The sequence below is a fragment of the Danio rerio genome, chromosome 4 (assembly GCF_052040795.2).
Source record: "Danio rerio strain M-AB ecotype USA chromosome 4, GRCz13ab, whole genome shotgun sequence".
In the NCBI taxonomy this organism is placed as follows: Eukaryota; Metazoa; Chordata; class Actinopteri; order Cypriniformes; family Danionidae; genus Danio; species Danio rerio.
In genome coordinates this window covers 51,080,270-51,097,016 of record NC_141024.2, presented here as the reverse complement: position 1 = coordinate 51,097,016, position 16,747 = coordinate 51,080,270, and the positions used below count along the sequence as shown (strand labels likewise).

Sequence of the window (16,747 nt, the reverse complement as noted above, 5' to 3'; positions counted from 1 at the left end):
GGACAGAGCAGAGATCGACATCCCATAATTAATTTTGTTATGAGTTTAGTTTTTTGTAATGCATATAGTGTATAAACGGCTCTAAATAGCTGTCCCACAGTAAAAGCTCTTCATGGAAAAACGGTATAGTTGTTGTACCAAACATTGAATTAGTTATAATAAAGTTCTACTTTTCAAGTTCATAAAAGTGATATCAAGGCTTGTTAATGGGGCATCTAGCTATCTATTATAATGTCTGTTTCAAACAAGCCTGGAGGACTCAATTAGTTTGATCAGGGGTGTTTCATTGAAGTAAAGCTGAACTGTGACCTGTAGCCTTCCAGGAAGAGTTTCACACATGTGAAATGTTGATCCAAGAACATGTTCCACTAGGTGAAATCACAATATCGGTGTATTCAGCACTCTCATTATGCAAAAAGCACAAGTTTAATAGAAACAGTGAATGCAAAGTAAGGCAACTGAAACTTCTGTCAATGAGAGACTGACTGTCTTCATACAGAGCTCAGTCTGAGGCCTACCCTCTGACCAGGCTGATCAGGCTCTTTCATCCTCCTTCTCCTCCTTCTTTTCCTTCCCTCTTTTCAGGTTGTCGCCATTGTTCATATCTAAATTTGTAACACCTGTGTCTATTCTGGCTCATATTTTGCACATGCACCTGTGAAAAAAATAATACAGAACTGGCACACATTCATACAGCTATCGTATCATTCCAAGTGTTTTATTTTTTTTTAAACTGACACTCTTTCTGTTTGGTGTTTTGTAACAAGAGCATCACAGTTCAAATCTGTTATAGTGGGCACACATCTGTTTAGACTTTTGTGTAAAGAGTGTCTGAAACTGCCTGAACTTAAGTTATTACAGAAAGACCATGGCTTTATTCCATTGAGAATTTGGCTGAAAAATATAAAATGCATGTAGTATTAATACATTATTATTATCAGTGTTGGGTAAACGATTTAAAAAAAGTAATGAATTACTACAACATTAAAGTTGTATTTACAGCTCTTCCAGAATACTTATCAATATTTCTTGAAACTAGTAACTAAACACACAAACAAATATCCACAAATACACTACAGCAATGGACTTGTAGTTTTGTAGAATTGGTGTTAATAAGGTAAGAGTGAAGAGTTTCAGTGAGTCTGTGTCAGTTTTCACGTTTAGTGTCTGAGCAGTTAAAAAAGGCTGTAAATTGCTTTTCTACCATATCTAAAATGTAATTAATTTACTCAAGAAGAAACGTAATCACTTCACTCAATACTATCAGAATCTCTATAAATCTCAGTGCATAGGAAATATAAATCAAACACTTTTTATTCTTTAAATATAATTTAAACCTGGCCTTTTAGCTTTCCTAACTTAAACAAATACTTTATTATCAACATGTTATTTAGATAACAAACAGAACTCTGGAAAAAGTTGAACATATAAAAAGTTTCCAAGTGATTTAACTATATATTATACACAGAACTGGCAAATGTCTTAATTCATTGTTTACATTTGAATGAAATAAACAGGCTTGAAGTATTTTTTATTTATTTTATTTTTACATTTTTTAAGTTTTAGAAAAAATATATATTCACTTTGTGATTTCGTTACAGTAAGTTAACTGATTATTTTGGACTATACTCCCATCACTGATTATATTCATCTTTATCTAAAATGTAATTAAATTACTCAATAAGAAATTTAATTCACTCATACTATTTATAATATATATATAAATCTCAGTGCAAAGGAAATATAAACAATACACTTTTTATTCTTTATAAATGATTTAAACCTGGCATTTTAGCTTTCTTAACTTAAACAAATACTTATTAACATGTTATTTAGATAAACAGAACTCTGGAAAAAAAGTTAAACATGTATACAAAAAGTTTACAAGTGATGATACCATTTATTATACACGGATATACATCAAATTATATATATAATATTCCGCCTAATTTCCTCCCGGTTGGACTCGGAGCTCCTCTCCTCCTTTCGTTCCCGGGCAGCTGAGCTCTTTGTAGCCGGAGGGAGCGTAGCTGCGGGCGGGGAAGGTGCGCGGTGCGGTCGCTGACAGTGTAGGACAGACAGACAGTTCAAAGAACACACAAACCAGGAAAACGTTTGATTCTGTTGCGTGTCGCTCTCGCGGGCCGTTTCGCGCTTTTATGCCACAGTATTCCTCGGATCTGCTACTGTACAGCCTAAACTAAGTTACATACTGTACTTCTGTGTTGTCCGTTCCCTCGGGGATACAACGCGATCTGCGCAGAAACAGTACGATTTAAATCTAGAATAAAGTACCGTGCTTAAGGACACCAAATATAAGGCTTTCTTGACGCAGTTTGGTCATTTTCATTTAAATACTAAATAAAGTACAATTTTATTTATACTGTCTCTTTTATTCTGTGAAGTAACCATAGTTCCTTGCTGCCGCCATCTTTATTATTTCGCACTTCGCCTCTGATTCGTCAGATCAATAGGGGGCGTGACATCCTCCTTGTATCTTTCTGATTGGCCAGATCCTAAAAGTGTGTATCATTGCGTCATTGCAGTTCTCCTAGAGGGCGCTGTGTTATGCACACTTTTGGGGTGGGGGGATACACACTTAGATACAAAAGTACACTTAGATGTAAAAGTGTATTTTGAGGACAAGTGAGATTTTAAGCCAGGACACCATTTTGAAGCATGCTGAATACTGCTATATGGTCAGACAAATGAGGATCAAGAAAAAGTCCTCATTTGTCAAGGTGGGCCTCATTTTACTGGTGTGTACTCTGGCGAAAGTCCTCATTTTGGACATAAGCAAGTACACACTCTCACACACACTCTCTCTCACACACACACTCACTCAGACACTCTCACACTTACACACACACACACAGTCTCTCTCTCTCTCTCTCTCTCTGACACACACACAAAACACACACTCTCTCTTACTTACACACACACACACAGACAGGCACACACACACACACACAAACAAAACACATTCTGTCTCACACACACACACAAACAAACTCTTTCTCTCTATTACACACACACACACACACACATACACAATGCTGCTGACTTCTCCTGCAGAGGATTCTGGGTAAATCTCTCGTCAGTCTTCAGCGCAGTTTCACTGATGATCCAGAACTAAACCCAAACCCAGGGCAGAGCGGCTCAGTGAATGTGGTCTGGACTGAGTGGATGAGGCTCATTGTGTCTCTATAGATGTTGTAGAAGATCAGAGTTCCTGCACTGTGATCCACAAACACTCCTATTCTCCTGCTGAGCGGCTTCACTGGGAGAGCAGTGTCTCGGTTATTGTGTCTGAATGTGAAACTGGAGGAAGAGCAGAGCAAACTCCAGGACTGAGCATTAAATCCAAACTCACACTCAACACGTCTTCCCTTCCTCCTGATGCTCTTATATGACACTGATATACACGTATAATAATCTCCACTCCAGTTAATCTCCCAGTAACAGCGTCCACACACACTCTCTCTGCACAACACCTGAAGATGATCCTCAAATCTGTCTGGATGATCAGGATACGGCTGATTCACTCTCACACTCTTCACCTCTCTGTTCTTCTCAGACAGTCTGAGTTCAGTGTTTGCTGTGTTTGGATCCAGAGTGAGTAAACAGACATCTGAACACAAGAACACACACATTTATAACCACAGGTGTGTGTGTGTGTGTGAAAGAGAAAGAGAGAGAGTGTGTGTGTGAGAGAGAAAGTGTGTGTGTGTGTGTGTGGGAGAGAGAAAGAGAGAGTGTGCGTGTGAGAGAGAGTGAGAGAGAGAGAGAGAGAAAGTGTGTGTGTGAGAGAGTATGTGTGTGTGTGTGTGTGTGTGTATACGTGTGTCTGTGTTTGAGAGAGAGACTGTGATCCGCTCACAATGATCCGCTCCACTGTCTCCAACACACAACTGGAACTCTTTACTCGTGGACTTACTGTTTTTATCACTGTCATTACCTTTATCCTGTTTCACAAATTACCATTAATCTATTTTTATTTTTATTAATATTTTTAGTTTTACTGATATATTGTTATTTTTATTAATCTATTTTTTTTTACATTTCTTTTCTTTATTTCTATATTATATTCTATGTTCATATTTGTTTGCACTACTGTCCTTTTTGCACTGTCTTGTCTGTACGCAGCGACGCTGCACTGCTTTGGCAATACGAATGTACAGTTATTTGTCATGCCAATAAAGCACCTAAAATGTGAAATGTGACTGTGTGTGCCCATGTGTGATTGTCTGTTTGTGTGTGTGTGTCTGTGTGTGTGTGAGTGAGAGAGAGACAGTGTGTGTAAAAGAGAGAGCTTGTGTGTGTGTATGTGTGTGTTTGCGCATGTGTATGTATGTGTGTGCGTGAGTGTGGGAGAGCGTGTCTGTATCTATGTGTAAGAGAGAGAGAGCGTGTGTGTGTGTGTGTGAGAGAGAGAGTGTATGTGTCTATTTGAGTGTGTGTTTGTTTGTGTGCATGTTCACTGCTGTGAGCATGTGTGAGCGTGTGTGTGTGTGTGCGCGTGTATGTGTGTGTGTGCGTGTGCATGTGTGAGAGTGTGTGTGTGTGTGTGTGTGCATGTGTGTGTGTATGTGAGTGTGTGTGTGTGTAAGAGAGAGAGAATGTGTGCGTGTGTGTGTGTAGTCCTACATTTGCGTGGTCCTGCTGTAATCCTCGTGTGTCCTCCATGATCCAGACTGTAAACACACACAGATGGAGAGAATGAGCTGTTTAGTTTCCCCCTCAGCTAATAAGCTAAAGCTAGCACTGAGCTGCTCAGCTACACGCTCCAAACTCTTGAGCTAAAACACACAACACTTGTTGGTTGAGCCGGGATGCACAATGAATGTAACACAGTGAGTTCTTTTCCTCTGCTGTTGGTGAAGCGAGCGCAGATACTGCTCATGTTGATGGAGACACCCTGCTGCAACATTCATTTCTTACAGTGATCACACTTAGCTTTGCCATCGTTCTTTAGCACATGCAGCATTTGAGCACATGTTGCAGTCCATCTCTAAACTATGTTCAGATTATTAAAGCTGCACGCCAGCGCCCAAGTTCCTGACAGATTAGCAAGTGAAAAATACACATGTGTGCACAGAGAAGAGGACTCCAGATGTTGATTTTAGAACAAGAGTCTGAACATTAATCCAAGTGTCTGATTCCAGAATCTGAATCCATCTTCAATCCCCAACCCTATTCCTGACCTGATATTGTAGGATTCTTCAGCAGAAATGGAGGAAGAAGTTTCTCTGCTCAGCTCAAATGCTGAAACTGTACAGTGTGTCCCGCTTAATGTCACTGTAACTGAGCCAATACACTCCAACATTTACAGAGGAGATTCATTTCACACTCAATGATTTGCTCTTCATAGACATGACTGGAATACTCTACAAGCTGTATCTTCTGTCTGTCCTCACCCCATAACCCTCACAGAAAACTGAAGCTGATCACAAAAGAGCTTTCTAGTGTCTTTTTAAAGCCATTCAGTGTAAAAGCACAAGGCCAGTGCTGCTCCACATACTTGAGTTTGTCCAGTGTGTAGTTTGGATCCTCCAGTTGTTCAGAGAGCAGCTTGACTCCTGAATCTCCTGGATGATTGTAGCTCAGATCCAGCTCTCTCAGGTGTGAGGGGTTTGAAGTCAGAGCTGAAGACAGAAAACCACAGCCTTCCTCTGTCACCATACAGCCAGACAATCTACAAACACAGCAATAGTCCACATCACACAGTTGGACAATCACACATCTCTTTGTGTTGTGAAGATGCTGACTGCTGTTTCTGCTCATGTCAACAGCAGTGATGAACACACACATCCTGATCAGCTCTCCTTATTGATCGAGCCCTCGCATCAGCAAACACACACACTCACACACTCAACAAGGACTCGACATCATCTGTAGAAGTGTACAGAGCAAAGACATTGTTCATAATACACCACATCAAGCTGTAAAGTCTGCTGTGAGGAGAAAGAAGACACACTTGAGCTCAGAAGATCATCTTAAAGTCATGTATAAAACACAACAGGAAATGAGCTGATTTCATCATTTATATTGTGATTCTGTTGTGGACTAAAACTAAATGAGCTCAGACAAACACAAAGCCGCTCTCTTCATGTGTTCATCACCTGATCCACAGTCACATTCACACTGATGCTCCATTAGGGGACTTTTATTCTGTCAGGAGAGAAACACCTGATCAATATTCATGACTGCTGACTCTCCTTCACATTCAGCCTTTACCAGATATTGTTTTAGATGAGCGAGTAATCAGGATTATTTCACACACTTTATCATGAGACTTTTATTTGTTTTCAAGAAACTGAAACTGCACAAATATGAGAGCAGCTCAAACCTTCAGCAGGACACAAAACAGCTTCACTTTAGCGTTTAACTCTGCTGCTTTCACACCTCCAGATCCACTGTTCTGCTCTGAAACTGGATTACCACTGGTATAACACAACCTGGTAAAGTTTTCAAACAGTGAACTAAGACTGCAACTATTAGTGAAATCTATATTAAAGGTCTTTAAATATGATTTAGATTTACATTAATTGTTTTTCATGTTTAAATCTGATTTATTCTTGTGTTTAAAGCGTTTGTCATTCCTCTACTTCAGTGTCTCAGACTCATTCTGAAATGATTATTAAATGCTGGATTAATGCACAAGAGAGTTTGGCGAACACGTTTTACACCATTTCAAATATATATTATATGTGCGGCTGTATAAGTCACATACAGCGCTCAGCATAATGGAGGACAGCCCATTCTGAAAACCAAGACTTTCCTCCATTTCTCAGTCAATATAGGCAGTGTATTCTGCTGCATTTAAACAGAACACATTTATTAAACAGATTTATTTATGACAATCATATTTAAGTCAGCAAACACATTTCAAAATTGAAAGATAATACAATTAAATTCAAGCTAAATATTGCAAAAACCCTACAAAATTTCAGCTGAATCTTTCCATTGTTTTGCTTCTCTTAATTTTTCCTCTTTTTTTATTTGTATTTAATATTTTTTCTATAACACATACATTTGAGGGTGCTAGTTTTTACACTAAATCTGTAAATGTTTTGCTTCTCTTGATTTTTAAATTTGTATTTAATATTTTTCTATAACACATAGATTTGGTTGTATTTGTTTTTGGACCGTTATCATAAGTTATTTTGTTAGATGAGCTCCAGATTTGGCTAATCTATTGTATATGCACAAATATAATACTTTAGAGCTTCCTATTAAAATATGAATGTAAAAGAGAGATCAGTGAGGGGTGTACTTATATATGCTGAGCACTGTATATTGTTCACCCAGAGTGTTTACATGGTCAAACAGCAGTAATACAACAAGCATTGAGTTTGGGCTAGCTTCTGCAGATGGACATTGCTGTACACTGTGGGGGAGTGGGGGAGTGTCTGTTGTCTCTCAGGTGTGAATTATTCATGAGCATTGTCACTCACACATACAGCTGAGATCACCCAAAACAACCTTAACAATATGTAGATCATTGTAATGTTTTCTCTGAATGAGAGAACAGGATAATTTTCACATAATTGTGCAGTAAATATTCTAGTCTACAAGACTGCTTACTCTAAACGCTTCAGGCACATTCAGTCTGGTTTATGGATCTTATTTCAGCTACATTTGTTTCTCCAAAACCTACTAACCACACATAATATTTATTTAGAAAAAAAAACACAAGCATGTACATCAATATTTCTCACATATTATTGTAGCTCAGTTTGTGCTGAACACAAATGAAACACAGTTCTGAGTAATAAGTAGCTGAATCAGGGCATGTCAAAACATCTCAGGGGTCCCAAAATCACCTCAGACTCCTGAGGGTTAACTACAGGTATAGTATGAGCAGTGTGAAACACAATTACTGATAAACTATAATTCCTGTTATCTGGGGTTTAGTATCACCCAGAGTCAACATGTTCAAGCATGAAGAGCTCTAATATGAAACTGTCTGACTGTAGTTATTGTAGAGTGGAGAATCATTTACCTCAGTGTGTCCAGTTTACAGTGTTGACTCTTCAGTCCATCAGAGAGAAGCTTCACTCCTGAATCCTGCAGGTCATTGTTACTCAGGTCCAGCTCTCTCAGCACACAGTTCGAGGATTTTAGAGCTGAAGACAAACTCTCACAACACTGAACAGTGAGATTACACGTGGCCAATCTGAGAAAGAAGAACACACATTACTAAAAACCACACTGTTAATGTGATCAGTCAAAACAAAACAAAAAATCAATCAATCAATCAATCAAGCAGGTGTTTAAACTCAGACCTCAGTGTCTCCAGTGTACAGTGTTGACTCTTCAGTCCATCAGAGAGAAGCTTCACTCCTGAATCCGGCAGGTCATTGTTACTCAGGTCCAGCTCTCTCAGCACACAGTTTGAGGATTGTAGAGCTGAAGACAAACTCTCACAAGAATCGGCAGTGAGTTTACACGTCATCAATCTGAGAAAGAAGAACACACATTACTAAAAACACACTGTTAATGTGATCTGTCTGATGTAACAAAACAAAAAATCAATCAATCAATCAATCAATCAATCAATCAGGTGTTTAAACTCAGACCTCAGTGTTTCTAGTTTACAGTGTTGACTCTTCAGTCCATCAGAGAGCTTCTTCACTCCTGAATCCTGCAGGTCATTGTTACTCAGGTCCAGCTCTCTCAGCACACAGTTTGAGGATTGTAGAACTGAAGACAAACTCTCACAGGACCGAACAGTAAGTTTACAGCACTGTAGCCTGTGTAGAGGACAAACACAATATGTATGTGTTAATCTGGTGTGTTTGATAGTCTGAAGCACATCTGACTGTAGTGACTGGTTTAACTTCACTAATTAGTGAGCACATCTGCTGATTTTAGCTTTAAATAGTATTTATGTCTATTGTTACGGCTCAGTATCTGTGCCTGTGTAAAATATTGTTACGGCTCAGTATCTGTGCCTGTGTTTGTTTGTATTTTTTTTCTCTCTCCCTCCTTCTCTACCTATCATTTTCTTTAGGTCCGCCCAGCTCATCTGCCTATTGGCCAAGCTAGATGCCAGTCATCATTACCATTTGCGATGACATCATCATTGTCCAATCACAAGCAGACTTCCCCACTTTTAAAGGAAGCCGGTGCAGTCGAAAGCTAGCTTGCTTTTTGCTTGCTCACTGTTGTGTGTTTGCTATGTTGGTTGACTGTGTGTTTTGCTGGATGGCTGGATTATGTGACAGTTTCTTGTGTTATGTGTGTTATAATCATTTGTGCTGAAATCGATCTTTAAAAGTGTTCTAATTGTGTTTTCTCTCTGATTACCAGATATACGACATCAGTGGGATTCGAGGAACAGGGTAGATGTCACGTGACCTACATGTTGCTACACGTAGGAGATACCAATGTATTATACACACTAGTTTAGAAGTGTGCGCCACTAATTGTGAGTTTTGTTTACGTTTGTGTTTAGAAGTGTAGTTTAGATAGGGCGTGAAAACTTTTCTTTCTCTTTCTTTTATTAGATAGTATAGAGATTGTGGGTTCTAGTTAGAGTTGTGTTTTGTTATATTATTTTCTTTTCTTTGGCGCCACTTTTGTTCCTCCTCCCCTTTATTACAACCATTTATTCTTGTTTTCTTTATTTTGTATATACTTTATCTTTTTTTCCACTTTGTAAAATAAACACTTATTTTAACATAATTTGGTTGTTTGTCTGCTCCATTGCCGCCACCATTCATAAAGAGTCATAAGTTTTTAAATGTTGTTTTAACCCTAGCGTTTCCATCTTAAAATAACCGTAACACTATAAAACACAAATGGCTTCATTCAGATGTTCCAATAGCCCAACTCTTTATGTAACACCTAACACTGCAAAACAGGAATTTTTGAAATAATTTATTATTATTTAACAAACAAACTAATGACAATAATCTTCTGTAGCATCTTAAAAGTTGCATCTCAAAGCATTTTTCAGAATAAAGTGAAAGATGCATATGTGACAGAAATAAAGAAGATATATATAAATATATTCATTGTAGTTTGCTGCTTGTGTGTTTTTGTTTCTAAAGATTCCTCCATGTCAGTGATCAGGACTGTCTGCCCTGTAATCTTGCCTGCAGTTTCTCAGCCTTATCCAGCTGTGACCGTGTATAGGATAAGTGGTAGTGATTGATGTTGATAACAACCAATCAGGGGCCAGTGCTGCCTATTTTAGAGCCGGTTGGCTGTGTTAGGTGATGTGTCACCTCCAGCCCCGCCTTTCTTGTTCCGCGTTTGTTGACATCTGTTTCAGGTATGTTAGCGGTTGTGTGTCTCTCTCTCTCTCTCTCTCTTTCGATTAACGTTTGGATTAATCATCGTGGTTTCATTTTTAGCCTGGTTTTTCGTTGGTTTTCCTGTTGGTTGCCATGGAGTTAATGACTGCCACCCATTCAGCTCGCTTGTAGCATAAATGGAGATGACTAATTCGTAATACATGAGTGTACTACTCCCGGCTTGGTAAGTTTCTTATGTAGAGATTTAAAGGGGAATGCTAGCGTGTGATTTTGCAAACAGTAACCGTTTTTGCATGTGCATATCTCTTGTAGGATTCTCCCTCTCTGTCCTGGGCGATTTATAAATAAAGATCTAGCATCTGTAACATTACTCCGGTTGTGTTTGAAAGATTCTGCTATCCTGAGATCTCTAGGGGAAAGAACTACTCCTGTTGTTTACTACTGCTGCCTGCTTCTACTATCTGCTGCTGCTACATTTACTGCTGCAGTTACTACTAGCTGCTACTGCTACCCGCTACTACTATCTGCTGCTGCTACATTTACTGCTGCAGTTACTACTAGCTGCTACTGCTATCCGCTAACTATCTGCTTGCTGCTACTCTACTGTTGCAGTTACTGCTAACTGCTACGACTAACTGTTACCTGCTCTATTTATTGCTGTTGTTACTACGACCTGCTACTACTATCTCCTATTGCTACTGTTATATAATTTGTGATTTTTGTTCTGTTTGGTTGTGTGATTCGGTGTGCAAAAGAGTGAGTTTTGTGTTCTGTGTGAATCTTGCTTTTCTATAGCGAAACTACAGAAGCTGTATTTGGTTTTTCTTTTCTTGTGTTTGGTTTGTTGTTTGTTTTACTCTTGTATAATTTATCCCGTATATTGATTTTGATTTTCCTTGCAGGAACTGAGGTCCCATGGGTGCAGGATCTTGAGGTGGTGGTGGTGTCACTGCACTTGACATTTTTGCTGTGGACGGTTTGGGAAGTGTGGAGTGTGTGGATCTAGTGTGGTGTGTGTGTGTGGAAGTGTGCTTTTTGAACACAACGGAGCACTGGTGATTCCCCCCCCCCCATGTGTGACCTCAGCCCTGTAAGTTAGTTTATTCAATTTATTTCCCCGGTTAATTTCATTTTCATATTTACTTTGTAATAACGTTGTTGTTTTCTTTTTTTATTTTATTTTACTGCAGTTGTGTTGGAGGGAGGTGCTGGCAAAATGTTCAGAGAATGTAATGTGACCATTTTAATCTGCCACAAATTCTGAAAATAAATTTTGTACTTTTATACTATACCCACGTCTCTTGCCTATCCATATGAGAACTGAACCTGTGTGGCCTAAGAGTAAGGTTTAAGCCAATTTCTATTTCCTGGGAGAAAACCTCTCAGGTGGCGTAGTCGGATTTGCTTTGTGGATAAATTGTCAATCCCTACTCTTCCCCCCCCCCCCCCCCCCCCCCCCCCCCATATTGCCTCCTGCCACACAGCCATGTCCACCATTTCAGTTGTCTCAAGTACAGCAGTTTCAATCTTCTCTAGTACATAGGACACAGTTTCTAGCGCTAACGGTATCTTGTAGCGAGGACATAAACAAGGATGTCAACAACGGGAAATGCTGTTTGGCACTGCTAACAATTCAGCTAAAAATTCAGTGCAAAAAAATGCAGAGTCTCTCTATGCGGACGCTTTCCCTGCCTTCCACATCTCAGATAACTAACACTCTAAAGATATGAGAATGTTTCATATGACTTACACATGCTTATTCTGAATATGTGTGACAGATTCTTGTCAGATGATATTTTAGAGAGCTGGCGTGAGCTTCAGCTGTGTCCTCTGTGTAATTTTCTGTCTCATTCAGGCTCACACTGATACGGCTAACAGCTACTCTGAGTGATAGGATTTACACAGTGCAAAAGTGCGTGCTTGTAGAGCCGTGACACTTTTCCTGGTGACGTGGAGCCGATCTGCAAATCACAGCACAATACATTAGCTGACCAATCAGAGCCTCTTGAGGACGGGCCTTTCAGAGGAACTAAGACATATGACATTGTTCTTCATGTTAGCTGAGTAGCTGTATATAGTCAAACTCAGATATATGAAAAATAAGCTGATTTTCTACAAGTGAAGCATGAGCACACATCGCATTGCATTCTATCAACACAACCAAGCCTTAAAAACACACTCTAGACCCCCCTTTAAGGACATCCAGGCAGTCTAGAGGTGTTTGAAACCTCCAGAAAGGTGGGCTCGCATCATCATGGAGGGTTTCACTAGCTCCACTATAGCTCTGTGCTCCTGCTGTTTATTCTGATCAACTCAATTAATTTCTAGAGCACTTTTAATCAACCACAATGGCTACCAAAGTGCTGTACATAAACCACAGAATACAAGCAAACATACAAGAAACCAAATACATCTGCTCACAACACACGAGTAAAAGCTGAAGAAAATAAGTGTTTCATTGACCTCTGAAAAGACTCAAGAGTTGGAGAAGTTCTTAAGGAGAGTGGAAGATCGGCTCAAAGTCTTAAAGCTGCTACTGAAAAAGCTCTATCACCTCCACATATCAAGCGTGATCGAGAAACTTGCAAATAGAGTCGATCCTTAGTGTGAAGAGATCTCACGGGTTGGTGTATATTAATTAGCTCAGAAATATACTCAGGGGCCATGGAGGGATTTAAAAACATAGAGCAGTACTTTGTACTGAATTGGCAGCCAGTGTAGAAAAAACAGTACAGGTGTAATGTGCTCTCCTTTTCTGTGCCTGTTAAAAGCCTGGCAGCTGAGTTCTCCAATCTCTCATATCAGCCAAACAATTTAACAAAGCCTGAAGGGAGGATTGATCCTCAGATCTTTTGGGGAAGTAGATTTGAGAGTCAGCAGCATATAGATGGCAATTTATGCCATGCTTTTCAAAAAAATTCCCAATGGAAATAAGGAAAGGGAAAACAAAACTGGACCCAATATCGAGCCCTGCAGAACCCCCACACATTAACTGAATGACAAGAACAAGAGTTGCCCAAACTGACTGTTGTAGTTCTATACTTCAGATATGAAGAGAACCAGTTCAAGGCTAGACCCTGGATACCAGCGTGTTTTCTAAGATGATCAATGAGGATGTCATGATCCACTGTATCAAAAGCAGCAGTGAGATCCAATAATAGAAGAAGAACAAGGCTACCTGAACCAACCTCCAGCAGGACATCATTAAAAAACCCACTATAGAGTGGACTCTGTGCTATGACCAACTCTAAACTGACTGATATTTATCAAAAACATTATTAAACATGAAATCATTCAGCTGTACAGACACAATCCTCTCTAAAACCTTTGAGATAAAAGCCCTGATCCACAGGATCTGCCCTGGTTTACTGTCCAGTAGTCCCTGCCTTGGCAATCTTCCCAATGTCTTTTTATGACAGCTAAACACCATTAGCTATTGACCTACATGGTAGGAAAAACAACTGGTGTGTAAGTCAATGGTTACAGGTTTCAGCTTTCTTCAAATTATCTTCTTTTATGTTCAACAGGAGAAAACAAAGTTTTAGAAAGGTTTACATACATAAAGAGTGAGTAAGAATTAGTAAATTCACTTTTTGGGTAAACTATCCCTTTAACAACCACTGCCAAAACATGAATCTGAATGTTATTTAAAAAGCACTAAAACATTACATAATGAACAATTATTAATGTATTTTGAAGTTTAGTTGATATCAATATTGTTCATGTTCATTAACATGATGTCATGTCATTTCTTATTTTCATCCGCTTATCCATGGCCGGGTCGTAGGGGCAGCAGTCTTAGGAGAGAACCCTAGACTTTCCTCTCCCCAAACACTTGCACCAGCTCCTCCGGGTGGATCCTGAGGCATTCCCAGGCCAGCTAAGAGACATAGTCCCTCCAGCGTGTCCTGGGTCTTCGCCGAAACCTCCTCCCGGTGGGACAGATGCCCAAGCCTCTCAGTTGACTTCTGCTCTTCAGTGTTTGAACTCTCAGCAGTGAAAAGTAAACCACACTGAACTGAACTGAACTTCAACACAAAACTGAACTGACACTGTTTCAATGTACTATGATCTTCTATGTAAAGCTGCTTTGACGCAATCTACATTGTTAAAGTGCTATAGAAATAAAGATGAATTGAATTGTCGATGTGGAGGAGCAGTGGCTCTACTCTGAGCTCCTCCCATATGGCAGAGCTCCAGACCCTGTCTATAAGGGTGCGCTCTGCAACCCTGCGAAGCAAACTCATTTTGGCTGCTTGTATCCAAAATCTTGTCCTTTCGGTCATGACCTAAATCTCATGACCAATAACATAATATACTGTATTATTTAAATTCAGGAAATGTCTACTTCTTAGATTAAAGAAGGACGTTGACTTACAGAGCTCTTTTGGAGGTTTTGATGACTGCTGATAGTCTGATGAGACACTCGTCTGATCTCTGGAATTTCTGAAGCTCAAACTCCTCCAGCTCCTCCTCTGAGGTCAACAACACAAAGACCAGAGCAGACCACTGGGCAGGTGAAAGGCGAGCAGATGACAGACGTCCTCTACTGAGGTGAGACTGAATCTCTTTCAGCAGAGTTTGGTCGTTCAGTTCATTCAGACAGTAGAACAGATTGATGGATCTCTCTGGAGACAGATTCCCTTCAAGTTTCTGCTTGATGTAGGCAATTATTTCCTCTTTGCTCTGGTCTCTGTCATCCTGCTGTGTCAACAGGCCTCGTAAGAGTTGGTGATTACACTGGAGAGACAGACCGAGAAGGAAGCGAAGGTAAAGATCCAGATGTCCATTCTCACTTTCCAGAGCCTTGTCCACTGCAGTCTTCAGGAAATCTGTCATGACTTTATTTTTGCTTATCTGTAAAAACAATCCATGCTTCTTGTCTCTGTCTAGAATCAGATGTTGATAAAGGGCTGCAATGAACTCCTGAATGCTCAAGTGAAGAAAGCAGTACATGGTACCAAGAATGATTCCCGTCTCCTCCTTAAAGATCTGGGTACACATGCCTGAGTACACCGATGCCTTATAGACGTCAATGCCACAGTCTTTCAGATCGCTCTCATAGAAGATCACATTGTTTCTTTCCAGCTGCTGGAAGGCCAGTTTCCCCAGTGAAAGGATGAGCTTTGGATCCCAGGAGACATCTGCTGTGTTTTCTCCATCATACTTTCTTCTGCTCTGCTGGATCTGAAAGCGGAGAAAGTGTGTGTACATCTGTGTCAGAGTCTTGGAAGATTCCTGCAGTGTTTCAGCATGAGCCCTGTGTTTCAGTTTCAGTATGTTCTGGAGGACAGTGGCTGAAATCCAGCAGAAGACTGGGATGTGGCACATAATAAAGAGACTCTTTGACTGTTTAATGTGATCAATGATTTCTGTGGCCTGATTCTGATCTGTGAGTCTCTTTCTGAAGTACTCCTCCTTTTGGGCATCATTGAATCCTCGTATCTCTGTCAGCCGGTCGATACAGTCAGCAGGAATCTTACTGGCAGCTGCTGGTCTGCTGGTGATCCAGATGAGAGCAGAAGGAAGCAGATTTCCCTTGATGAGGTTCGTCAGGAGGACATCCAGAGAGACTGCTGAAGATACATCACGACACGTCTCATTACCAGCAAAGTTTAGAGGAAGACGACATTCATCCAATCCATCAAGGATGAACAGGACTTTGAATCGTGTGCTTCGTGTAAGGTTCAGTCCTTTAGTCTCTGGGAAAAACTGAGTTATGAGGTCTTTTAAACTTTGTCTTTCTTTCTCCTTTAAGTTCATCTCTCTGAATGGAAGAGGAAATATGAAGCTGATGTCTTGATTTTCTTTTCCTTCAGCCCAATCCAGAACAAACTTTTGCACAGAGACTGATTTCCCGATGCCAGCAACTCCTTTTGTCAGGACAGTTCTGATCTGCTCGTCTTGTTCAGCTGCTTTAAACAAATGTTTGCATTTAACCTGTATCTCTAGTGACTGATGACGTCTGGAAGCAGCTTCAATCTGTCTGATCTCATGTTCAGTGTTGACCTGTTCACTCGCACCCTGAGTGATGTAGACATCTGTGTAGATGTTATTCAGAAGTGTGGAGGCTCCTTGCTGAGCAATTCCTTCAAACACACTTTGATATTTCTTCTTCAGGCTACATTTAAAGTGATTAATGAAGAACAGCTCGCCTAAACACAGGAGCAAAGAAACTGATAGGTTTAGTCTTGACTTATTTGTAAGTGACAGTCTGACAGATTCTTGACAGAGGTCTTACCCTCAAGAGTGTCAGCAGCTTTATCTTGCTTCATCTCTCTCAGGAAAAAGAGTGTGAGATCAAGAGCTGCTTCTGTGATTCCACTTCTGTTCTCATTAAACTCCTTTATAAACTCTTGTCTGTTTTTGTGTTGTAAGATTTTCCTAAAGTTTTCCAATTGATTCTTCAGAAATCTGAACATTTTGCTCTCAAGATTCTATAATTGAAGAAAAGAGAAGATCACTGTTTGAATAAAACATTC

General features: G+C 39.9%; 1 protein-coding gene and 1 long non-coding RNA gene across 6 annotated transcripts in view; one reads left to right on the top strand and one right to left on the bottom strand.

Moving 5' to 3' along the window:
• The window catches only part of LOC108183675 (NACHT, LRR and PYD domains-containing protein 3), a 65,516-nt gene that overhangs the window by 28,441 nt on the left and 20,328 nt on the right, over nucleotides 1-16,747 (bottom strand). For 2 of the 5 annotated variants that reach the window (XM_088650124.1, XM_088650125.1), the window contains exons 6-11: nucleotides 16,507-16,702; nucleotides 14,644-16,420; nucleotides 8,583-8,756; nucleotides 8,289-8,462; nucleotides 8,006-8,179; nucleotides 5,522-5,695 (exon numbers count right to left, since the gene is read on the bottom strand). In XM_088650124.1, the coding sequence (XP_088506250.1) occupies nucleotides 5,522-5,695; nucleotides 8,006-8,179; nucleotides 8,289-8,462; nucleotides 8,583-8,756; nucleotides 14,644-16,420; nucleotides 16,507-16,702 (2,669 nt within the window). Of the gene's footprint in view, nucleotides 1-1,525; nucleotides 3,632-4,647; nucleotides 4,695-5,521; nucleotides 5,696-8,005; nucleotides 8,180-8,288; nucleotides 8,463-8,582; nucleotides 8,757-14,643; nucleotides 16,421-16,506; nucleotides 16,703-16,747 lie in introns of those variants that run through there. The other 3 variants (XM_087248457.2, XM_088650127.1, XM_088650126.1) reach the window with 3 other exon arrangements.
• Nucleotides 10,063-11,378, top strand: LOC141381739 (uncharacterized). Its single transcript, XR_015942905.1, has 3 exons — nucleotides 10,063-10,282; nucleotides 10,365-10,488; nucleotides 10,578-11,378. It is a non-coding gene; the product is annotated as an uncharacterized LOC141381739 (long non-coding RNA).